Source organism: Cladophialophora bantiana (assembly GCF_000835475.1).
Source record: "Cladophialophora bantiana CBS 173.52 unplaced genomic scaffold supercont1.5, whole genome shotgun sequence".
Lineage (NCBI taxonomy): Eukaryota > Fungi > Ascomycota > Eurotiomycetes > Chaetothyriales > Herpotrichiellaceae > Cladophialophora > Cladophialophora bantiana.
In genome coordinates, this window is record NW_015971579.1 from 312,682 (window position 1) to 336,412 (window position 23,731).

A 23,731-nucleotide genomic window follows, 5' to 3' on the forward strand; every position below is an offset into this window, starting at 1 on the left:
AGTCCCGACCACATCGACAATCTTGCAACCTCGACGTCATGTAGGCGAAAGCCTTGCCAGACACATGCGCCACAAGGCTTTGTATTTGCCTCCACTGCTCCACTCAACCATAGAGAGGCCGTATTCCGTTCATCGTTGCTCTTGCCTAGAAGCTTGTTTCTGTTCTTTTATTCGGGGTGGGGGAATGATACGTTGGCGATAGCCTGGGGGTTCCTTCCGGCTCCAAGAGGGCTGAAACTTGCTCAGAACTTTTTGTGCTGGAATGAGGCCCCTCCAGATGCTTTGTCCTTTTTTTTTTTGGCGATCAGGTGATGACATTGATAAAATGCAAATTCTGGAAGGCCAAAGCGTCCGAGAATCAGTCTGGAGATATCGCAGGTTGCAGTCAAGACCTTTGGTGCCTTCACCAGCTCCATCGTTGTTCACAGTGTCTGATCGACGGGGTTATTCTCGTCTCGTCTCGCCCGACGATCTACAGTACAAGCGCGGGTGTCTCTTCGCGATTCGCGATCCGCGATGGGGTTATCTTGTCACCACAATATCCATAGTTGATAATAGAGATTGGTATTCGTCCGCGCACGCGGCAACATGAACCCTTGGCCATTGGTGTCAGGGTGCATGAATGATGCCAGCCTCCAGTTCCCACGTAGTGGATTCCTCCAAAGCAGTCGTGTTATTCCACCTGCATCACGTCTACTCCTTAGTCTCGCAGGGGTCAAAATCGGTTACCGAAGACTCGTTCCTCACTCCATATCAAGGTGGATGAACTGGCTGCCGACCACGATCCCTTCTTGCACTAATCTTCGCGCCACGAGAGGAAGGCCCCGTGTTTTCGCCCGGTAAGAGTTGCGCTTTCTTTGCTTGGAATGAGGAGTATTGCTTCCGCGAGCTCTTAGGGGAAATTGATAGGGCTCGGATGAAACCCCTTGTACTTGCATCAAATGCTGGAATTCTGCCGTCGAGGCAGGGTTCATGATCAGCCCATGCCAACGGCGTACTTGCAGGTCAGAGAGCATCTTCCATAGAAACAGCAAAATGGCCATGCTTATTCTCGTGGGCGTCCCTCCTTCAGCTTGTGCATGCCCGCCGAGCCTCGATAAGTTTCGAGCACACCTTCGTTCTCAGTCCGCGGCGTGCCAGACTCTTCCTTCTGTTCTGCGCCCATGGGCTTCGCTTTCTTTTCTCCCATAAATTTCGACTCTTGTTTGGCATCGGCTCTGGCATCTCTAAAGAGCTCATAGCCTGATGTGCCTTGCACGGGCTCCATTAAGCCGTGTCTGCGCAAGCTTTCGCGTCGCATGTCAAGTTGCCCGCCGTCAGCTTCTCGGTGCAATTTCGCGTTCCGTTTTGCGGCCCGAATAGAGGTGATTGCGTAGGTATAGAGGAGGCCGGCCATGACTACTGCTGCGATAGGTGCCGTCACGGTCTGGAGAGCAGGATCAGCTTCAGAAGAGCGGAGTCAATCGCATGTCAACGGCGGATGGACGTACTCGTGGGTTCCAAACAGAACCCCTTGGTTTCACGGCACGAGCCATTGTGCCCGAGTTGATGGTGCAATATCGACGGCTAGAGCTCTGAGATTCAAAGATCGAAATCAACGAGCACCGTTAATTGGGAAGAAGCAAAACTTTCTTGGTCTAAACGCGTGGATGGTTGAATTGGGGCCATGGACCAGTCTCCGCATTTCATAAAGCTCACACCACCTGGACGCCGCGCCTAAGGCCTAAAGGTCGCCTGGAGCCCGGCTCCCACTCAAGGTTTACATCAGCATCCGGGGAACCTGATAATGCGAACTGTGAACCGCGAGGAAATGTCCCAAATTGTGTGTTTGTTATGATCGGAGGGGGGTGACAAAGATCCAGTAGTCTCATGGAGGTAGGTACCTATGTACCGAGTACCTATGTACCCAATGGTGCTACCCACTAAGTCCTGGGTACGTACCTAAGTGTCACGCAGCAAAACACCTCTCTATTCACTATTTCACACCTTCTACATATTTTACATTCTTCTGCACTCGGGGCAACCTCGCGCACGCCGATGCTTCTTCGACTGTCGACTCATAATTGCAAATCCGAAAGATAATTCCGCCATTGCGATCGGCCTCACTTTCGTCGAACATCGCCCTCTCACCTTTCTCTCACCCGTGTTCCGCGGTCCTGATCCATGTCATTCCTGCACAGACGACAATTACAAGTACGACGACTCCAAAGAGGACATTGAGAACATAAGAGACCCTTCGAGCCTTTCTCCCCCCTCTGGAAGTCGACCGATCGGTGCCGTCCACCAGCGACGCGGAAAGAGCCAGGAGAAATACTCGCCTGCGGTAGCGAAGCCTTGGAGCCGAGCACAGGAGCAAAGAGCAGGGATCTGACGTGGGCGGCTTTTGCTGACCTCATCGGCGCGCATCGTTGGTGTTGTTTCGTTCGACCAACACCCAGGCCTCGAATCACCGTCTCAGCAGCGGATCAGCTAGGAAACTTGATCCCAGCACCTATGCACTCCATCGGCAAATCGAGACAAATCGAAGCCTGGCCGGTACCACAGTCACGGTGTCCTCGGCCATGATTGCTTCAGTCTACCAGCCCAAAAGGACACGGCCACTGCTGCCGTCGCGTGATCCCCTCCCCTCTAGAAGAGAGTCGAACACGCCCATTACTACTCTCCTCGACACTTGGAGGGACAAGTTCCGTGCGCACGAATAGGCACCTTGCTGCGAGCCGAGCACGAAAACCAGGCACCGCGGGCGAGATCTTATCGTGGCTGTGTTCACTTTTTGTCACAACTCGTACTTGGGCTGCCATCTTTTTATCACTCAAGACTCGCCGCTTCCCACAATAAGTTTCACGAACTGTCCCTTCAAACTCCGGTTTTCTCACCTCGCTCTGCCACAAAAAGAAAAAAAGAAAAAGAAAAAGAAAACACTAGTCCACCTTCCTAACCACTTGGTTTATACATTGCGCATCAGTCAACCAATTTATATTTCATCCTGCCCTCCTCCGTTGCAACTAGACCTTGATCTTGTCCCCTGTCAATACCTGACTACCAAACTCCGATAGTGCTACGACATCAGCGCTCCAGAGCATATTCTTCAGGCGAGCGCTGCTGCGACGACAGATACAAGCCGACTTCTATCTACTTATCTTTGATCAACTTGTCCTGTCTACCCTCGATCGAGGCCTATCTTATCTTCTGGAACTGCCGAACCCCACCCTTCTCCAATTGCGGCGAGATAGCCCGAGGCACTACGAGGGTAGAGGAAGTCCGCCACCATGACATCCCTGATCTTTGGATCAATTTATCTGTCTCACAAGGGCTTCGTGAATCACCGTCGTGAAAAACAGCGGCAGAAAAACTATGAACGATGGGAGGGCCTTCGTGATGAGTATGACGAGCAACGAAAAATAACCCGGGAATCGCGATCTCTCGACATCCAACGCACCGGGTCAGTGGTTGACTATGACAAACCGATCTTGACTCTGCGCGACCAACAAGAAGCGAACGATGCTCGAACAAGCTGGCGGCCTCAAGAAGCCTGGGACGACGCTCCCGAGAGGCGAGCCAGCGTTGAAGTAACGTCTGGTTCGGGCCTGCGACCGTTGGCAAGCCACAAAACTGGGTCTACATGGGATGAAGGCTTGCCGCAACCCTTGAAGGTGAGCAGGCGGAATTGGGACGACTATGTACCTCCTGTAAGCAGGAGCAGCAGTCTCAGAAACCCCAGCGGGTCAAATACATCCCGAGAGGGCAACGCCAGTCACGCCTCGTCGGTGAACAATCTGTCGCCTCGGCTGGACGTACCCGCTCCCGCGAGCACTACTCCTCAGCCCCATGCTTCCAGGAGCACCAGCATGCCGGTGGAGATGCTTCCGAATCAAAATATTGAACCGATTGAGAATTCAACTCCTGGTGGACGTATGGCGGAGTTGATCGAAATGAGCAACCCTCACCGTCCTGCGCCGTACACTAACCAGTCGCCACAAACGTATACAGGGTACCCGACTCAACCCTACTTGCCATCAGTTCCTGCTCCCCGACCGAATGATGGAAGTATGCAGGAATGGTGGAACAGGTCCTGAGGGACGTCTCATGGAGCCGAAAGAGCCGTGACTTTGGGTTGGATCAAAGCGGTAACCCGAGATCCGTCACCTTTTCCTCCCTCCCTTTATCTATATCTCCATTCCCTTGACGAGACCCAGTATATTGGCTATCCATAATTGGAAATCGATCTTTACTCTCACATCTCAGCGGCGGCGTTTCGATCTTGGAGGAATAGACTCTTGATAAAAGCATCGAGTGGCTCGCCTGGAGTGGTCTTTCATGGAGGCAAAGCTAAGAAGGGAAGCTCCTCCAGCACCTGTCACTCCACTAGATTTACCCCCGAGTCAGGACACATATATTCAGAGAAGGAACGAGAGCCCCCGGGAAGAAGTAGATGGGTGGGGAGGAGGATGAGAAGGGCAAGACGAAGGTGCACCGTTTCCGCGTCCTGACGAGTAGTCGCACGGAACCGGAGGCGGATATATAAAAGCATAAACGTTGTAAGAGAGCTGGAGAGGGAGAGAGGGAAAGAAGACGAGATTACCGTATACAGACTGTGTTTAGCTAGGTGGGATTATTGGTATGTAGATACTTTGGGCAAATTTCACATCGTGCTCTTTATTAGTTTGCATCTCTGGCCTTCTATTACGAACCCCTACACTCATCCTTCAGTATGCCACTGCTTGTCCTGCACCAGCAGGAGCAGGAGCAGGGTGGCACTCGGTCAAAAAAAGGATCCCCTCCACGACAAGAGTTTGCCCGTTGTCGACTTTGACTTTTTGGACTTGACTTGCGTTGGTTCTAGACAAAGCCTCCTGCCCTCACCCGCTCGCTCGCTCGATTCTTCTCCCGCGCCCGCCCCTCGGTCTGGCATGCATGCATGGCATGGCCTGTCTCGTCACTCTTCTCTTCGCTGCTTCTCGTAAAGGTATCTGATCTGCGTGCCTGCCTGCCCTCCCTGCCTGGATGAAAATACGCGCATCATATCCGCCGAGGGGAAGTAAGATAAGCTCTATAGGAGGACCCCTGTTCCCCCCGAAAAAAGACCAATCCCTGTTTTTTTGCTTTTGGTTTCGTGAATCTCGGAGAAGAATCGGGCCCGATCTTTTATAAACAAAGGCTTGAATCTGTTCTAGGCAGCATTTCCGGGTTTCTCTTCTGTATCGATGTGCTATATGGAGAGACAAAATTAGTTAAATGAAATCCTAGACTTTCAAATACTGGAAGCATTGAGTGCGGAACCCCGGTCAAAACAGACCCGAGGTCTGCAATGGAAAGGCTGGGTCCTGAATGAAGAGAAATCATGATCGGGGAAGAGCGAGAGACTTACCCAAACGACATAGTTCGGCAATCCTACGACTTGATATCCTGCCCGTTTGGCCATTTTTGCGAAACCCTCAGTCTCGGCTTGGTTTTCAAAAGCATAGCAGGGAAAGTTGATCCCTAGATGCAGATGTTAGCGCCGGCCCGTGCTACCACATATTTGGCTTCCCAAATCTCGATTAAACATGTCACAAAGACTCACCAGATCGATGGACATCCGCCTTGACCAAAATATTAACTCCACCAATACCATCCAACTCAATCTCTTCGTCCTTGTTATTCCGCCAATCACCCATCCTCGCCATGTATGTTCTTCCAGTATCGTATTCCTTGTACCCTTCTGCAAGCACAACATCTTTATCAAGTGAGGCGGCGAGTCGACGACCCTTGTCGGATTCAATCCAGCTGTTATAGTCGAACCGTCCTTCGATGTCACGCCCGTTTTCGTATCGGTGGAACCAGATATCTGTTCGCCGAGCATTAGATGGTCCGGTCTGTTTTCTCTCTCTAGGAAATCAGGGGCAAAATCATACTTGGGACCAAAATATCTCGATCATGGGCGACAAAGTCCTCAATGATCTTTTTGGGTGAATCTACGATGTCAACATCGCGCCAGTACACCCAGCTGTGTTCGGGCTTCAACGCCGCGGACAGCAAGTAATTCCTTGCTCTCCCCATAGCCTTTCTCCTCGGGCCCTGGGCGGCGAATCCGTGTCTCGATTCCACGCTCATGTCGAGTTTCGAGCCAAAATCCTTTTCGACGATGAGGACACTGTGGAAGGGGATTTTGTCGGTCCTTTGTTGTATGCGGTTCAGCTCCGAGGAAAGCACTGCAAGGGTGTCATCGACAGAATCCCCCACAAGGAAAGCCAGATCGATCAAGTCGTGCGGATACGTGAGTTCCGAGAGCAAGTCGAAGTACTTGATGAGGTAGGGCGAGGCGTCGCGGAGAGGTGTGAGGATGAGGATCCGTTCACGGTTACTGAGTGCTCGGGGCGTGGAGACGATGGGATTCAAATCGATGCGGTTGATGGTGCTGGCATTGACTTCATAAGGTTCATGGTGGTTAAAGAGGACAGGCGTCTGAAGGTGTTGGTTCCAGGCGACCATTTCATTATTTGACATTTGTGTGGGAGGCTTTGAGGGGCCGAAGCAATAGAAACTAGCAGTCACAGCCAGTCAGTCATCCAGCCTTTCATCTTGGACGGACAGGAAACGTACTTTGACATCTGTTGTGTGGACACGCTTATCCCCCTCCATAACAAGACAATCAGGCCCGTGAGGGCGACTGCGACCAGAAATCGGGTCCGGGTCAAGAACATTATTATGGCTTTCCAAGGGGGCAGCCTGGCTTTGGCAGACTTCCAAGTCATGCCGCCTTTTGGGAGAAGCATTTAGTGCGGATGAAGGTAATGTACAATTGGGAATCGAATGTGCTGAGAATCGGAGGCAAGGAAAGGGAGGCACCGAGGGAAGGGATGGCGCGGCAGTACGGGAGCGAGGTGGCAGACTCCTCACTAGGAGGACGTCGTTGTTGTCGCGGCCAGATTGAATAAGGTGCTGCTGCTGGTTGTGATGGACGAAACGAACGGAATGGCCTTGCGCATCAAGGCCCGATGGAGAAGGATCAAGGTGTAGGAGAAGAGGTCGCAGGCGCCGTATGGAGTTGGGGCGAGGGCAGATAGAACGCGGCTCAGATTGGCCGAGGGTTGCAAACGAGCCCCGAGATGCTGAATCAATGGTGATAGAGGCACAGGAGACCTTGAGCGTGACAGAATTCGACGCAAGGGCCGGTGTTCGCAGGGGTGGAGTGGTGGTGGTGGTTGAGATCTGTCTCTCTATCTGATCCTTTTTTCCCCCAGCAGCACCCAAAGCCAGCCTTTACTCCTTGCAGTGCTGGCACGCGAAACTGCGGAAGAACCAGAATAGGTTTAGCTCCCTCCCCAAAGGTTTCCGACGTCCGGTGTCAAAGGTCGTGCACGTGATGATATTCGCCTTGGCGACAATGTAGCTTGCGTAGCCTCATCTTGCTCCGTCGTCTCCAGGTTGAACTCACATCCCCATGTACTACGCAGCTATATACTCCACATTCCTTACAATCATCGCTGCGGACCAGAAGCACCCCCCGCCTTTAGAAAAGACAAGGGATCCATCGAACTCGTCAAACACAACGGGTATCTATCTGCTCTACTCCAGCCATACTGGCTCGACGACCTAGCGGGACGTCCATTAGCTAGAGCATTTTCCTGAATCCGGTAACATGCTGCGACATGATACTGTTCCTGGTTCCAACCGGCCCCCAAAAGCGAGCCTTACCAACAGGTTACGAAATTTTATGTAACGTTTTGAAGCAAACCTATTGGATATCAATCAGAACACACCACGTCCGCAGACCGCTCGGTTAGATCTTGTAGATCAGCTCACCCCGGGCTCAGGTAAGGTATATCTTGGAAATTAGTCCACGTTGCTCAGTCATCTGTTGGGTCTTCGACCCTTAGCAGACTCAAGCAGCTTCAAACGCTGTAGACCGCTCATAGGGTGATTCTCGGACATCTGCTGAGCGATTTCTTTCTGCGAACAACTTCGGGCTGCTCCACACAAGATATCAAGGCCTAATCATGGTCTGTGGTGAAAATGAGCACCATATTCCGAATCATTGATGTCAACCCCGACCCCAGCGGAGGCTACGAGCCTACTTTGAAGTCGGACCTCCTGAGCCATGCGGCATTCCATACTCATGCGAGGAGAAGACGACGAGAGGAGAAGAAAAAACAAACTGTTTCAGGTACTTCAGGTGACGATGGTGACGGTGCGACAGAACTGTCTGCGGTGCGCCCTACATATTCTCTCTGGACTAAGATGTCAATGCTGAGTGATTGAATTCAAAGCATGCTTTGAGCTTGATCCGACAACGGCTGCAGGACAGGAGCCTTCGCAGGTCTGGTTTCTCGTTACACAAGGGCGATGACTGGACTATCAACCTCATATTCTCCAAATCGCAAGATTTTATGGACCTTAGACAACAGAGTATGTCGCTTTCCCCTCAGTCTCGTGAAGACTCAGCGTTGTGGCGAATCTCGAGAGAGGTCGGGGTTTTTTTTTTTGAAAAAAAAAAAAAAAAGAAAAGAAAAAAGAAAAGAAAATGTCTACAATGCCATGTCTCTCGCTAACTTTGCGGGCCCTGGGAACAGTGTATTTGTTTTTTTCACAAGAACTTATGTTGCGACACTTGATCCCCGAAACGCAGCAACACTTTGCCCTCCTTTCTTCCCTGGCGTACATGGCTTGCTCAACCCTTGACGCATTGCGCAACCATGGCCAAAGTGTGACAGCGCTGTTAGTGAAGGGGAAGGTCGTGCAGGCCATGAATCAGAGGTTCAGCAACTCCAGAGCACAGGTCGATATTGTCGACTTTGCGACTGTTACCTCTTTAGCAAGCACGGTGGCCGTGAGTAAAATATAACTTCCTTTCCTTCTTACCTAAAGGTGTTGGCTTCAGTCTAATGAGGCCCTTGACTAGGTCTACGAGGGCGGATTCGGACCAGAGGTATGTATGCTATCGTGAGCTGATCTCAATAGGCAGCACCTCGGAGCACCCATTAACGCCGACATTGAAGCTGACGGTCACGATATCCAGTACTTGATGCACCGAAAAGGGATAGAGGCCATGGCGGTGATCATGGCGCAGCAGGCGAATCCCGCCCGACAAAGCTCTCCTGTGGAATTGTTGATAAACAGAACGATCGCTCTGCACCGCCATATGGCCCCCGTAGCCACCGACCTCCAAGTGCCTCCCCCCGAATATCCCGACCCGGACTTCGGTTACGGCGACGATCGTTTTCGCATGGACGGTGATTCTCGCGGAGGAAACACGAAAATGATTTTGGAGTCGCCCTTCTACTGCCCTGAGCCTGGGTTTCGTTACGTACAACGCTCGAAATATTGTGATGCGCGGCTGCTGCGACTCCTTTGCGATCTGCGCGACTACCTGGAACTCCTCGAGATCGAGCGCGACATCGAGTCTCGGGTGGAGAAAGAAGCGTTTTGTTTCGCTCACCGCCTCGCATTACGCGTTCGACTGCTCGCTCATGAATCGATCCATTCACCATCGACATCGACAAGGGCGGGAACGGGAAGAAGAATCATGCGCGAAAAAGACTATATCTATGAATGTGTCAGGCTGTGTGGGCTAGTCATAGTCCATCTCTCTGACACCTGTCTCCCCTGTCGCGCCGCCTTTCCAGTTATTCCACCGAACCCTCCTGACACTGCGAGCACGACAACGCTCCCCAATTTTTCACTCTCGACAGCAGCACCACCCCCGTCTACAACGCCTCCACTAACTCGTTCCTCGCCATCCACGAGACCAGACATTAGTGTCCTCCCGCTCATCGACTCTCCCGCCCCGTCCCACATACTTCGCGCCCTGGCATACAACATCCGCAAGGGCCCCAACGCGCTCGCCGGCTGGGACCTCGCCATGAGAGGTGTCCTATATTTCGTCACAAACGTCGCAGGAGCCATATCGGTCGGCCACCCCGAAGCCCTGCTGATCATCTCTCTGGGCTCCAAGGGCGTCTTCGACATGACAATGTCCAGCAACGAGCGGACCTGGGACGAAGCGTACCTGCCCTTGAGAACTTTCACTGAGTTTCGGAGGTTGTGTTTGAATGAGCGCATAGTGAAGCTGACCACGATGGACGATTACGATGATTGAAAAGCTGCGCTGCTCGAAATGGTGCTTTAGTTCTTGGCTTATTTTCTCGACAAAAGCAAATGTTGAGAAAAGAAAGACTTCGCACTCGTTTTGTGGGTGTCCGCACTCCGGCTATATAGCTATATAGCTATCTCCCGCCTAGGGTTTCTTCTTGACAGAATCTAACGTGTATTTACTTATTTCACGCTGAACGATTGATGGTACACACATGACATACGCACATGACATGATATACATAGGGCCACGAGTGGAAAGCAATTCCGTTATATCATCCTCTCAACGCCTGACTGTACCAATCAATCACAAACTCCCCACGGAAGCCTCTAGCAGTGTGATACATAGACAGCCAGCAACAACCCCGGCGGCCACATATGTAACGCCACTCCAGCGAAAATACCCTGCTGCAGCACCCGGCACGCGGATTTCCAGCAAATCCCCGCCTGTGCCGAATACTAATTTACAAGTACATATCCATTCTGGTGCTGTGGAACAAAGCTCCGTCCCATAAATGCTGCGGTATGGGAAGTTTCTCGAACAAACTTTTTGTTCCCCGTCACTCTGCTTTACTGGTGCTCCACAAGAAAGCGAAAGCTTCGGATGTCCGCCGCATCTTGATACTTCTGCACTTGCGCAAAATCGGCCGTGGTCCATCGCCGCGAGAATCATCGGACGTGACTCAAGGAGGAGAAAGGAGCCCTCGCACTGCTGGCTTTTACGGGAGCTCCCAAACACCAAAAGAGGTTTGTGTCTGCCTCACCAGATACTTGGCCATGTGCGTCTTGACTCTCGTTCCATGTCATCCCATGTCCTCTTCCGTCCAACATAGCCTGGCTGAGAGAAGAACGACTCACTCGTGGAGGAGCCGCATTCGCTCGAGCTTCGTCGAGCTCCTCGATCCGGCAGCAAGTCTTGTTGTTGGCGGATGAGAAACTGGAGCAGCAACTGCACCATCGTCTCCGCACGCCTGCGCCGGTCGTTGACCGACTGCACCACCCTCCCCGCCATTTCGTGGGCGTATATAGCCGTCCACAGCTGATCGTCCTTGCCGGGCCCTTTGCCCGCTTGAGTCCTGGTTTTCTTCTCGGCCTTTGCATGTTCCGCACCGCATTCTGCAGCCAGGTCGGAGCATCGACGATGACTTTCCCTTTGAGACTCGCGATGACGGTCTCGTCTATCATTTTCAGCGATCCGGTGAGCCTCGTCAGCCTCTTGTCTTCTCTTTTCCCTCGCCAGCAACTCAGGGTCGAGGTCTTCTGTCGCTTGCATTTCTTTCAAGGCAGCTTTCTTCTCTAGCTTCGGGCGAGGTTTCGACACTCGCTCGCCGTAGAGTTCGCGACTCTCGTCGCGACAGAAAAAGCCATCGACCAACTCATCGAGGGATTTGCCGGCGATTTTGTCTTCTAGTCTCTTGCTGAACTTGTTCACAGGAGAGGTAGGCTTGAACCAGCCTTGGTTGTAGGCTGGCCTGATTGCAGAATCTTCTAGCAGGTCGCTGGCTACCTGGACAACAGTAGCAAGCTTCGGTTCTGGCAGGTCGAGCAAACTCCGGAGATGTGCCATGTCAACGTCGCCGTCCAGGTCTGTATCTATAGAGCATACAGATGAAGAACTGCTGGTGGTGAGAGGAGGAGTCAAAAGCTGTCGGTATGCCGAGAAACTGGAAATAGATCCATCTGCCATAGAGTTGATTGATGGCAGAGGAGGACCTTTGTAAGGCAGATAATGGTCGAGAAGGAGTTGGTCAACCCTCAACATGGGGAAGCTATTAGAACGAGACGCATTCGATCTTTGCCAGGAAATAGGTGAGGGCGAAGGTAAGAGCGTTGGCGCTGGCCCTCTTCCCAGTAGAATATCAGTGATGCTGGGCAACACAGCCATGTTTTGAGACGCCCAATCCTCTCGCTTTGTCTGCGTGATGCTATTTCCTGCCTGTCTTTTGTCAGTCAGATAGCTGGAAACTGTCTAGGAATGGTTGGGCTAACCATGGTTGCAAGTGGTGGGAAATCGATACAAGTCTGTGCAATGGGTAGCAAGCCAGCCGTAGATCGAACGAGTTGCGCCTTAGCTAACAACTAGATAAGCACCACCAGAGGTGCGGCACGGCCTGAAACAAGAAGGGAGTCGCACCAAAGGAGGGATTGCTTGAACGAGACGGACCTGACAGGTCGGCAGAATATGTACCTCTTCACCCTCACTCCCCCGGGTTGTTGAACTTTGTATGAGATGGGAAACCTAGCGCATGAATCCGTCTCCACTTCGCCATTTACTTTGCAGGTAGTCCGTTTGCCTCCTACATGCGCTCTACATCTAATAACTTCAGTAAAGACCAACATCAACGCATTAGGACAGCCTCTTTGCGCTAGACGCTGGCGGAGAACCACCAAATGCAAGTAAAAGAGAAGGGGCAAAGTGGTCCTCATTGGGGGACACGAACCTATCAAATCCAACCCCGGGTTGGTCTGATCCATGAACAGGAGGGTAGGACCAGGTCCCTCTCAATCGATCTGGTGCCGTGGAGCGCCGCAACGTTCAAATCGGGTCAAGCAGGGCTTTGAGGCTGTCGCAGCACTCCCACACCACTTCAACAGGAAAGACAGGAGCAGGTTCTTGATTTGTGACATCTTCCAATTCGCTTATCGATCAAAATGCTCATGACAAGAGCATGAGATCTCCCCTTGCAAGAGCCGTAGTGTTGAGAGAGATCGACCGATCCTACCGGCCCCCCAAAGAAGCAAGATATTCCAGGACCAGCCTCGTCTTCCAGAAGGCCAGTCAGAAGAGCATCCACTGCGAACAGAGCATGCATATGTTCGCTGGATATCCGATTGTGAATCTCTCCGGATCGCCTTTTTCTCGATCCCCAATATGATGGGCTTCGCGATCGTGGCAGATGTTCGCGATCGAAAGTGGACTTGCGAGCGAGACTAGTGGATAGAAAATCCCTGGCCAAGAATGTGAGCTCAGATTTCACCTCCTCTGCCAGTTGTACCAGGGTTGACCCCTAAGGGTCGGCTGAAAGTCCCAACCGCCATTCACACTATTGCTGCCGCCCAGAGAATTTGACAGCTGCGCTAAAACGGCTTGCTCGCGTCAAGGGGGTCATCACAGGATCCCGCGTGTCCGATTTCTGCCAAAACTTTGTGCGAGAAATTGTCTCCCAGAGGGAGTTGTCAGTTGTTGTCATGTACTTGTATATTACATTGATACCATATATGATGCAAGTCCAGTATAAAATGTTGGAGTATATAAGCCGATATAGCGTGTGTCCATTCCTTCTCTTGCGCGCCAGCCATCGTCTTCCGGCATCAACCCATGTCTTCATAAGTTGGAATTCCAAGATGTCAACCATGTCGTATTGTGTCAGGTATCGGGGAGAAAGTAGCGCCTCAGTCAATTACAGGGTGGAAGATCACCCAGGGCGGCCCACAATCTTGGCTACTCGTCGGTTCTCCCTTCTAGGAGCTTCCTTGATTCGTCCAGTCTCCTCCTGAGTACTTTTGCGGCACGCACCTCGTGTTTCCTTTCCGACCTTAGGATCTCATTGCAGACGCCACCCACAGCTCGCAAGAGATCAAGGACGAGATCCTTGTCGACGTTGGAAAAGGTCACTGACCCAGGTCCTTCGCCAACTCTAAATTCCGGGTCCGCTAGTTTGATCAGACTCTCCATTAGGATCTCCGTATTCGCGGGATGGTCGACTGGCACCTCATTTGGCGCAGTGGCTGGACCAAACGCTCTTGGGGTGGGAAAAGATCCGTTTGGTGAATGGACAGGAGGAGTCGGTATGCCATTAGAAACGATGCTCCCTTGCGTCTGAATCTGTCGTGGGGATCTGTTTTGACCCTGGCGAGCCCGCCCACTCATTGGAGGTGTCGGCCACACAGAAGCTGTGTTTTCACGCTTTGGACTCATTGGTGGTTGAGGAAATGGCGCCGAATTGCCCCAGCTGAGAATCTCTGTCGGCATTCCATCCTCGGCCTCTCCATCACCGGCACCTCCCCCCTCTGTAGCGGTCGCAAAGGTGGCGACAGTTGAAACAGAATCCATACTATTGCTTCGTGCGGCCTTCATCCAAGGTTTCGAAGGCGCCGCAAGCGGAGTGGGATCGAGTGGAGGCCCGGGTTGTAGAAAGGTCTCTTGAATCGGTGTGTCTGCAGCTTCCTCTGTACCCGCTTCCTCATCGAGAGGTATCTCCGTGTCGTCTTCATCTATTGTCGGTGTGTCTTGGGCCATGCGCGTCGTTGTTACACTGCTGCAATCGCTCTCGCTAGGAGTTTCACTTCTAATACCCGTCCCAGTGTAATTTCCTAGTGCACTATGGAGGAACATGTTTTCGTAGTCGAACGCATCTAACCTGTCTTCATGGCGTTCTGCGGCGCCTTCTGTGGGAAGCAGGTGTTCGGGGATCTCGGGGACATCAGGCTCGAGGTCCTGCAGGCTCTCCTCCAAAACTTCGTTCAAGTAAATTTGCTCTTCTTCCGAAGCGGCAATCGGTTCGTCATCATCAAATTCTTGCGCTGCGTCTTCATATAGCGATTCCTGGAGCACTGAATTGGATTTCTCGACTGGCTCTGGCTGCAGATGAACCGACTTGTGGAGACTTGGAGTGTTCTTGTCTGTCCTGGCTTCACTCACCAAGCCAGAGTCTCTTGTTGCGGGCAGTTCGACGTTGAGGAGTGTTTGTGCCTGTGGCGTAACTGGTGTGACCTGAAAGTCCAGTCGCTTCCTCGGTTGGGATGGGCTCCATCCCATACCAGCGTTCGTGTTGATCGGGCTGCCTGCCTCCTTGTATTCGGGGGCACTTGTGTACCACTGCTCTGGGCTGTGGGCGCTCGCAAACGGACTGGGCGTCCTCATGCTTTGCAGGCTTTTTCTCCTCAGGCTGTCGGCCTGCGCTTTATCTTTCAAGTCGGAAATTCTTGCTTGCAAATTCGACATCTGCTCTCGAATCTCTTTGGTAGACCGATTCGACATTGCTGATGAGGAGCGAGCAAGAGCTGTGGTGGGGCTGCTTGTGACCACCGAAATATCTTCTTTAGACACAGCTGCTAGGGTGTTGATACCCAGGCCTCGCGGGGCCGACGAATCTGGGGTCGTCTTGGTTGTGCTTGGGGGGCTCTCTTCCTCTTTCAACACCCGCAGAGGCGAATTGAAGCTGCGATTGCTTGCCGGCGAATACGGGCCACCCCGCGCTGAGGGCGAATGAAGCAATTGCTGGGGCGATTCTTGTCTGCGTCCATATTCTAAGGCGCTTGCGGATCTGATCTCGGGAATCATGGAGAGGCGTTTCAGTCCAGAGGCACCTGTCGTCGTATCACTACCGCCTCTGGCGTGCGCCACCGAATTGTTTCTGTTGACAAGATGAAGCGGTCTGGGCTTTCGCTGACTGGCGCCGGCCAAAGAGATCGAACGATATAACCCGCCCGCAGGTTGATGAAGTTCATTTATGTTCGGCGAGGATCTCGACGACAGAAGAATGCTGTGACGTGCTTTACTGAGATTATCCTCCATGTGGGTCAATCGCTTCCTGGCGTGCTCAAGAATCCTCTCTGCTCGTTCGTTGAGTAAAGCCATTTCGTCTTCTGCGCTGGTTGTAGTCGTGCTATTTCTCTTGCTGTCGGGTTCTTCGATTTCCTCGTCAGGGACCTTGGCCACGTCTGCCGCCAGCCTCCCATTCATGATCTTCGAAGTATCAAAATCCTCCCAATTGCCAAGGTCAGAGCCATTGCTCGAGGAGGAATGATTGCTCAACCTTCGGGCGACGCGCGAGAAAGGGCCCGCGGGGGTCGGTGAAGGAGGATCCGATATCATCGGGCTCTCGGTTCTCCGACTTTTCTTCGATTTCGGGGTTTCCTCCTCTCCAATGTCGCTCAGGGGCGCGCCGTGTTCGTAGCCATGGTAGTTGGTGTTGATAGGGGGGACAGCCCGCGAGGGCATCCTGATAGTTGTCGCAATGCCCAACTCGACTGCAGGCTCAAGCTCGGGCGGAGAGGAGCCCAGCGAAACCGCAGAATCTGGACGCACGGGGAGCGGGGACGAGCGCAGAATCGGCGAAGGGGCGCGTGGACCGGGACTGGAGTCGAGGTGAGGCTGATACGGTAATATCATGTCGGGATTTGTCAATGTCGGCGACGGAGGGACTTCCTGCGTAAACAGGTCGTGCGGAATCGCAGGAGGAATTGGATGAGCGTGTGCGTTCGCCATGATGACCAAGGTTGTATCAACGAACTGCGCAATTGATCGACTCTGACAGAATGCGACCGCGGAGAGGCGTCGGGCAGCTCAGCTGGCTTCGAAGACACCACCAAGTTCCAAGAGTGTATTGTCAATGCATCTTTGCGCTCGACTGGGGCGTGGAGGGACGTTGTTGCGGGTGCTGCAGAAGGGGCAGATTGTCGATGTGACTGTTGGAGCCGGATCAAAGTTCAGTGCTGAAAGAGGTGCTTGCGCAGACGCAGGACAAGAAGAAACAAGGCACAGAGGATCTGCACTCCAAGCCCACCCCCCGGACCTCGTCAGATTGTTGGACAAGGGGGTTTCCAAAGTGGCAGAGGAGTGAGAGCAGTGGTTCACCAGGCTGTGGCCGAACCAGAGATGGAATAGGTAAGAGTGCGGGCTCTGGGACGAGGAGGTTTGATGGCGCACAGCAGCGCAGGTCCCTCTAGCGAAGGGGGAAATGGGAAAAAGGGAAAAAGGAGTGGAAACTGGACCAGCAGGGCTCCTGGGGAACTGCACTGCCGACTGGCTACGTCCCCTGCAGCAGCGCCCACAAGGCCGAATCTTCAAGCAGCAACCCACCCCAAGTACCCAGCAAGCCAGCCTACCAGCTGCAGCTCACTAGCCCCCAAGAGCCGCCCAGTCAGCTGCGCCCAGAAGCCTAAAAGCCAAAATTTCGAAGAAACAACAGACCTAGGTAACAATCTCGGAATCTTTGCTCACCTGACAGGGCATCCCATCCCATCCCCATTTAACGTCCCACATGCTGCAAGTCAAGTACTCGGTAAGCGAACCCAATTCTGGCCCCGCGTCCCCCTATGGTCCGTCGAAATCGTCATTCTCGAAATCAGCAGCTGAGGCATCGAAGTCGAGGACTGTCGATGATGAAGGGAGGCCAGTGCTGACAAAGTTCGAAGCGGGAATTGCAAGAACCGAGTTTCGAGACTCTTGAGCTCTAGCTGGCTTTCTTACATATCTAGGCAGTCTCCCTCCCGGTATGCAAGGGAAGCGTCCCCGATAAACATTCTCAGGAATGCCAGCCTTCGTCCTCGTCCCTGCCTCACCCTCCGATCTCGAGGGCATAGCCCGCGTCCAGTTCGCAGCCTGCGCCTCCGACCATGGCTTTCCTGTTATCTTCCCAAAGGGAGCCACATTGGCCTCCATCACCCACTTTGTCCACTCGTACGAAAGTGACCTGGAGAACGACCCAAGCTGCCACCTCATGGTAGTCAAGGAGGCCATGTCCGGCGAGATCGCGAGCTTTGCCGTCTGGCATTTTTACCCGCCCAAAAGCCAAGAGGAGGTCGAGCAGGAAATGCTGATGCGTGAATTCCCACTCCCTGATGACGCTAATAAGGATCTGGGGAATCGCTTGATTCGCAACAGTATCAGAAAACGCCATGAAGTCGCCGCGTCAATTATCGGCCCGGATAAGCCCTATGTGTGTAAGCGACCCTACCCTCTCCCTATCTTTGACGAGGTTAATGCTGCTCCGATCTGACCTCATAGCAAGATCTCGCTGCGATAGGAACCAGCCCGAAATACCAAAGGCAAGGCGCTGCTTCTCTCTTGCTCGACTGGGGCCTGGAGCGGGCCGATGACCGAGGCCTGGCAGCTTATGTCGAAAGTGCGCCAGCAGCTTTACGACTCTACGAGAAGTATGGCTTCAAAGAAGTCTCCAAACTAGCCTTGGAGATGTCACCATGGAAGGAAGGGGAATATATGAATGTATGCATGGTTCGGCAGCCTTCAAGCTGAATATGTCTTGACCAGCATCGCCATTCCTTTCCCACTTTCGTCTTCACTGGCTTTCATTCTGCCCTCCGTCTAGCCTTAACCATCAAAGGTCCCTTCTTCTCTCCTATTCCCACGCTCTCCACGATCAACTCCTCCCCGGGATCCAAAACTTCCAGGTCGTATCGGCGCCAGAGAGCCGCCAGTACTTTGACAATGCTCATCATCGCCACATTCCTGCCTATACATGCTCGGTGACCTGCACCGAAAGGGGCAAGGTCGTTCGGGGAGAGTGGTTTTGACGGATCGAGCCATCGCTCAGGCCGAAAGAAGTCGTGGTCCGTGCCCCAAACAGAGGCGTCGTGATGGAGCACATGGTTGACAATTGAGACATTGGTCTAGATGAGAGCATCAGCTTGAAGTCCCTGTTCATGTCGGGCTGTCTCGAAACTTACCCCACAAGGAACATAGATACCATCGATCACCGCACCTTCTGGATCACAGACTGTACGCGGTAACGGCATAGTAAAGACAGGTGAAATCCTGAAATTCTCTCGGATACAGGCCGTCGCGTACGGCAGCTGCGCTTCCAATCCGGAGTATGCTGGTAAGGAATCCCCAGCAGTATCTTTGAAAGGCACGCATGCCATGATCTCTTTTGTGAGCTTCTCAGCCGCAGCCTTATTGTGCAGTAGATGATAGAAAAGTAAAGTCAAGGTGCCCGAAGTTGTGTGTGACCCTGCGACTAGAAACGCAAATGCTTCCGAGCTGACTGCCATCTCTGACAATGCTTCACCTGTTTCGGGGTCCTTTGCACGGATTAACCTGGTCAAGATGCTGTGCTTGTCGCTGACTTTCTCTCTGGCCATTTCACGAGCCACGCAGGCTGAGGTCCTGTCTCTCAGTACTTTCCTGCTCGCGAGGAGATTTTGGAGCCATGGCAGTGGGATATAATTTGCAAGTCTCATGCTGTATGGCAGCAAGGAAGGGAGCATACCGAATAGACAGCCCAGGAAAATATGCTCATTGATTGGGGGCAACTGTGTAGGGTCTTGCGCCGCTTGAGAGCCGAACTCCGTGTGGAAGACCAACTCTCCCATGACGTCGTACGCATAGTATCCTATGAGGTTCTTCAGGTCAAACGGTTTAGAGCCTTGGGCGTCAATAGCATCGACAAGGTTGTTGAGATGGCGATTGAAGATGGATTCCATCTGCGAAAGGGACGCGAGGGAGAAGCTGTGCGCCATCTGGCGACGTCTCTTAGCATGTAGCTGCCGTACCATTAGCATTATCGAATTCAGGATCCATCAGGCTCTCCGGGCGTATGGACTAACGTCTTCATCACGAGTTCCAAATGAGTTCGGGTGAAAAGTCGTGAATCCGTCGTAGAGATTGCTCTTGATGAACTTCCGCCCGCCTTTGTAAACCTCGTCGAGGATCTCCACACTCCGGAAGCTCAGCTCGCGCGGCGCAACTCGTACAACTGGCCCGTACTTTTCGTGCACCTTCACCATGGTGTCTGGCATGCGCCTCGTCCACAGATGATAGACCCTCCATAGGTCCGTCTGCGCTGCCCAGAACGGGCCGGGGAATTTGCTCAAAGGATGAAAGAAGTGATTGCGCAGGAATGACGCGAGAATGAAAATGGTCGGCAACGCTAGGAACAGAAGGCAGACTGGCAGCATGGTGGTTGGTTCTTCTCTTGTGGTTCAGGGGGGTTTGTTTCTGATGTTTAACCAAGGGCACCGTGCAAAACGCACCAGAGATGTCAAGACACTTAGTTCACGACTCCTAGAGTAACTTTCCTTGGGCTTGATATAGCGTTCGAGTACAAGGCATGCTTTATCCTCCTACCCACGCGGATTGCTGACATGGTGGGCTCTGTACGCCAGTTTCGTTTTTAATCACGGTCGACGACTTTGATGGGCCTTCCTCACCCATTGCCCATGACGGAAGAGAATGTGCTTTCCGTCCAGTTATGAACAGCACAACCTGAATCGGAATGGACCGACTCTTTCATTATTAGAAGAGGCGAATTGGAAGGATGAGGGCTGCTGAAAAGGTCCCCCAACGTGGACCGGAACTGACTTGGAGAGGGAGCCTACGGCGTGTTTGGGGATCTGATGCTCGGAACGCATCCAACGCCCGATACCTGAATTCCGAGCTCCTTCACCTCCAATTGCCTTGTCCCTTTCGGCTAGAGCAGTCCGGGCACGTCGATCATTACCTTGGCCCAGAACTCCAATTCGTACGGACAACCTTATGGAATGGCGGACAATCCAAGCACCGCTGCGGCTATAAAGGATTTTTGGTCCACGTCATGTATCGGTTCCGGTCCAAATCCACCCGGATCTCATTTTCCCGTCTCCTTTGGTCAGAGGGCGACTGCTGCCGACCAACGTGGGCAATCGCCTGTCAACAGCATCATGTTCCAAGTCGGTCGTCAACCCTGAAATAGGCCCCGGGTGGACTCTGCGAGATGCCACCTGAAGCTGGTAGATGGGATTTTGAGACGAGGTAAGAAGGTAGAGGAATGATCGGACGACCTGTGATACTGAGCTAAGTCTGAGGTGGCGAGGGGATGGCCTTTGCATGGTCTCTTGGTCAGGATGAAGGAATGGATCGTATGCGACAAGTAGAATAGAGGAGACGCGCAGTGGCGGAGTCCTTGCTGGAGTCTGAATGTCGTGGGATCACTGGTCAACAACAGATTAGTCGCGGACTCACGTCAGATTGTTCTTTGCGCAGTGGTGGCACATGGATGTTGGAGGTTGGAAGCTGAGAAAGCAATCATGCCCAGCACGTGAGGGAACGAGCAATACCTACTTGTAGTAACTGCAAGGCACCTACCAACAGTTTAGACACACAGGTTTGTAGAGTACCAACAATAGGTGCCTGGTAGGTGGTAAACATAGCCAACCTTTATAGCTAACGCAGCTACGCTTGGTCACTTGACGAGCTTGAGCTGGAAGCGCCCAAACTCTCTCACTTACACTCCACACTCCACACTCCACACGACGCCGGGCCGGGGGACATCATTTTTTCAACGTAAAGCGGCCTAGGTACTCGCACTAAAGAGTCAAATATTATATCACCACCTGTCGAAACCTCGCAATTGTCGTCGTCGTTGCTTCGTAGTGCGCCGGCGGGCTACTCAGGATAGAAACTTCTGTTGCAAGCCGGGAAGCCGAACAACAACCATTGCGCCGAGACCCTACGCCGTGTTTGATGGAACCTCCCAAGAAGAAGGCGAAGCAAAGCGCCGCCAGGAGGGCCCCTTATGCCGCTGCAGCCTGTGACTACTGCCATGGCCGTAAGCTGAGGTGCTCGGGAGATCGCCCTTGTCTTCGCTGCAAGAAACATGCCATTTCGTGCAGTTATCCTGCGGCAAGGCCGGACTCAAGGCCTACAGTCCAGCAGCGGGATGGACACAGGTAAGTCCATCACACTATAGAGACTTGCTCTTGTCACAGATTGGTCCTGACATCAACAGGAGTCCAGAAGCACTTTTCACGAGCATCGAAGATTTACAACGAAAACTGGACGAATTTAAATCTCAGCTCCAGGGTGCTACCGCTCCCGAACTGCCAGGGTCTGCTTTCCCAAGCCCGCCAGAGGCATTTCAACAGCCTCACAACTCTGACAGAAATGAGGTGGACGAACCCGCGCCCGTGAAACGACAACCAGATCCAGACACCCTACACGTATACGCTGGGCCAACTAGTTACGCTTTCGGAATGGTTACAGCTGATGCAAGACTTTCCAACCTCACTCCATCCAGTAGGGACTTCACCACGATCGATAGTCCCTCTCCTACACCGATTGAAGAACGTGGCTGTCCGAATGGACCTGCTCAACCGGTTGAAGCTTGGGAAATCCACGGCGAAACCTCGCTCGAAAGGTTCAGCGTAGAAGACGCCGTCCAATGCTTGGACACATTTCAAGATGTTTTCGGGGTCCTCCATCCCCTGCCGCAGCTTGAGAAAATTAGGTCAAGTTTGCCCAGTCTTTTGCGGTCTGCCAAAAGATCACTTTGGAGTCAACCAACAACTCCAGGTCATTGTGGCCTTTTGGAAATGTTGAAGATAATTCTAGGAATCGCCCTGGTTGCCCAGATTGGAGGTAGAACCAAGCTATCAGACACCCTTTATCAGAGTGTGGAACCCACTATCGTTTCGGCGGTCTTTCAGCACTCCATCAGTCACGATTTTCGAGCTTTGTTGCTGCTCGTGGTATGGGAATTTGGTCTTCGCAATGCTAAACGCTAATGAAGCCCTAGGCGATGTATCACTTCAGCAATGAGGACCTAGTACTTGGGTCCAGAGCTATTATGTACGCTGCGCGCACAGCTGTTGAAGAAGGCCTCTATCGAATCGAAAAGCTCTCGGTCATCGTCCCAGATGAAAAGGAGCGCCAGGCAATCATCCGGCAACTATGGAGCTTGTTTGTCCTGGACCGCCAATTCAATTTCGCTGCCGGCCTACCGCATCACCTTAATGACAGCGACGTTGACCTGCCCCCTCCTGCAAGTCCATCCCAAATGCTCTGCCGAGCAAGTCTGCTAATGGGTTAGTTACTAGGTCGACGAGGGCTATCTCGCTGCAATGGTCAATTACGTGATATTTGGCGCCCAAGCATGGAACTCGCTGGTCAATCGAAACCTGCTGGCGAGTGGACAAGCTCCGTCAAAAGACTCAATGAACTTCTTCTATTACCAAGTCCATCAATGGCATCAGGACTTGGATCCTTCTGTACGTTTTGACACCGCAACAATTGAATCCGATGATCACAACTTTTTCACCTCTACATCAGATGAGGTCGAGGTATATCGCAAGACACTGCTATACCTCCGCTCAAACCAGATCCAGATCCTCGTCCTCCGCCCCATACTCATATATCCTCAGACTGCTCGCAGCAATACTGCCCTGGTTATGGAAGCTATCACTCTGGCCAAAAAGTCTATCCGGACGTTGAGGCTTCTGTCGTCAGAGACCAATTTGTATAGAACAAGACAAGCACTCTTTAACCACTTCCTCTCATCCGCATTGGCAGTTCTTTTTCTAGCAGCAGCATACGATGCAGAGACCCGGGCAAATAAAGCTGCCCTCCCGGATAGTGCAGCCACATTGTTAGGAGATACGACGAGTGAGCTTCAGCAAGGCCTCGATCTGATCGATTACCATCGCTCTCATTCGCAGTCCGCCGCCAGGTTGTGGACACGCTTCAACCGGCCAAGGCAACAGCTGATTCGACTGGATATCTTACAAGGTACTGCTGGCACAAGACATCAAAGAGATAAGCATCCCCACCACGGCCCAACAGGAGAAGATCGACACGAAATATCGCAAGAGGACGACTACTGTCCAGACGGCACAGTTGCCGACGCAGACACCGAGACATGCGGAGAAAGAGATCTTATCCCCCATTTGGACGCTCCCGTTCCCATTGGCTTTGACCCAGCCAATTTTGATCCTGACAATAGTTTACTCTGGCTGGATTGGTTTGATGGCGCGTTCATGGATTCCTCCGTTCCATTTGGCATGCCGGCATGGATGTAGCGCAGAGCCTCATCATTTCAATGGTGGAGTCAGTGGATGGTTTAGCCTGTTGAGTAGGTGAGCAATCGCACCATTCAAGGATAAGATGAAGGTGAAACAGGACATAATTCCCTGAAATAACTTATTATAACGTCGCCTAGGAGGT

General features: G+C 52.5%; 9 protein-coding genes across 9 annotated transcripts; 4 read left to right on the forward strand and 5 right to left on the reverse strand.

The window, feature by feature from the left end:
• Nucleotides 1–1,045: 1,045 nt before the first annotated feature.
• Z519_03701 (uncharacterized protein) lies at nucleotides 1,046–1,535 on the reverse strand (the record flags this gene model as incomplete). The annotated part of the gene is made up of 2 exons (XM_016761448.1): nucleotides 1,046–1,426; nucleotides 1,491–1,535. 2 exons carry the CDS (start codon nucleotides 1,533–1,535, stop codon nucleotides 1,046–1,048), a joined length of 426 nt encoding a protein of 141 aa, XP_016621786.1.
• A 1,734-nt stretch (nucleotides 1,536–3,269) lies between these two features.
• Z519_03702 (uncharacterized protein) lies at nucleotides 3,270–4,076 on the forward strand (the record flags this gene model as incomplete). The annotated part of the gene is made up of 1 exon (XM_016761449.1): nucleotides 3,270–4,076. One exon carries the CDS (start codon nucleotides 3,270–3,272, stop codon nucleotides 4,074–4,076), a length of 807 nt encoding a protein of 268 aa, XP_016621787.1.
• Nucleotides 4,077–5,243: 1,167 nt separating this feature from the next.
• Nucleotides 5,244–6,683, reverse strand: Z519_03703 (uncharacterized protein; the record flags this gene model as incomplete). Its single annotated transcript, XM_016761450.1, has 5 exons — nucleotides 5,244–5,258; nucleotides 5,369–5,481; nucleotides 5,564–5,827; nucleotides 5,895–6,523; nucleotides 6,583–6,683. 5 exons carry the CDS (start codon nucleotides 6,681–6,683, stop codon nucleotides 5,244–5,246), a joined length of 1,122 nt encoding a protein of 373 aa, XP_016621788.1.
• A 1,312-nt stretch (nucleotides 6,684–7,995) lies between these two features.
• Z519_03704 (uncharacterized protein) lies at nucleotides 7,996–10,078 on the forward strand (the record flags this gene model as incomplete). The annotated part of the gene is made up of 5 exons (XM_016761451.1): nucleotides 7,996–8,190; nucleotides 8,250–8,388; nucleotides 8,553–8,809; nucleotides 8,882–8,908; nucleotides 8,945–10,078. The coding sequence occupies 5 exons, from the start codon at nucleotides 7,996–7,998 to the stop codon at nucleotides 10,076–10,078; spliced, it is 1,752 nt and encodes a 583-aa protein (XP_016621789.1).
• A 753-nt stretch (nucleotides 10,079–10,831) lies between these two features.
• Z519_03705 (uncharacterized protein) lies at nucleotides 10,832–11,956 on the reverse strand (the record flags this gene model as incomplete). The annotated part of the gene is made up of 1 exon (XM_016761452.1): nucleotides 10,832–11,956. The coding sequence occupies one exon, from the start codon at nucleotides 11,954–11,956 to the stop codon at nucleotides 10,832–10,834; it is 1,125 nt and encodes a 374-aa protein (XP_016621790.1).
• A 1,557-nt stretch (nucleotides 11,957–13,513) lies between these two features.
• Z519_03706 (uncharacterized protein) lies at nucleotides 13,514–16,282 on the reverse strand (the record flags this gene model as incomplete). Its single annotated transcript, XM_016761453.1, has 1 exon — nucleotides 13,514–16,282. The coding sequence occupies one exon, from the start codon at nucleotides 16,280–16,282 to the stop codon at nucleotides 13,514–13,516; it is 2,769 nt and encodes a 922-aa protein (XP_016621791.1).
• A 1,045-nt stretch (nucleotides 16,283–17,327) lies between these two features.
• On the forward strand, nucleotides 17,328–18,052 carry Z519_03707 (uncharacterized protein; the record flags this gene model as incomplete). Its single annotated transcript, XM_016761454.1, has 2 exons — nucleotides 17,328–17,739; nucleotides 17,808–18,052. 2 exons carry the CDS (start codon nucleotides 17,328–17,330, stop codon nucleotides 18,050–18,052), a joined length of 657 nt encoding a protein of 218 aa, XP_016621792.1.
• A 53-nt stretch (nucleotides 18,053–18,105) lies between these two features.
• On the reverse strand, nucleotides 18,106–19,713 carry Z519_03708 (uncharacterized protein; the record flags this gene model as incomplete). Its single annotated transcript, XM_016761455.1, has 3 exons — nucleotides 18,106–18,426; nucleotides 18,484–19,299; nucleotides 19,363–19,713. The coding sequence occupies 3 exons, from the start codon at nucleotides 19,711–19,713 to the stop codon at nucleotides 18,106–18,108; spliced, it is 1,488 nt and encodes a 495-aa protein (XP_016621793.1).
• Nucleotides 19,714–21,389: 1,676 nt separating this feature from the next.
• Z519_03709 (uncharacterized protein) lies at nucleotides 21,390–23,586 on the forward strand (the record flags this gene model as incomplete). Its single annotated transcript, XM_016761456.1, has 4 exons — nucleotides 21,390–21,462; nucleotides 21,530–22,260; nucleotides 22,308–22,535; nucleotides 22,609–23,586. The coding sequence occupies 4 exons, from the start codon at nucleotides 21,390–21,392 to the stop codon at nucleotides 23,584–23,586; spliced, it is 2,010 nt and encodes a 669-aa protein (XP_016621794.1).
• Between the last annotated feature and the right edge of the window lie 145 nt (nucleotides 23,587–23,731).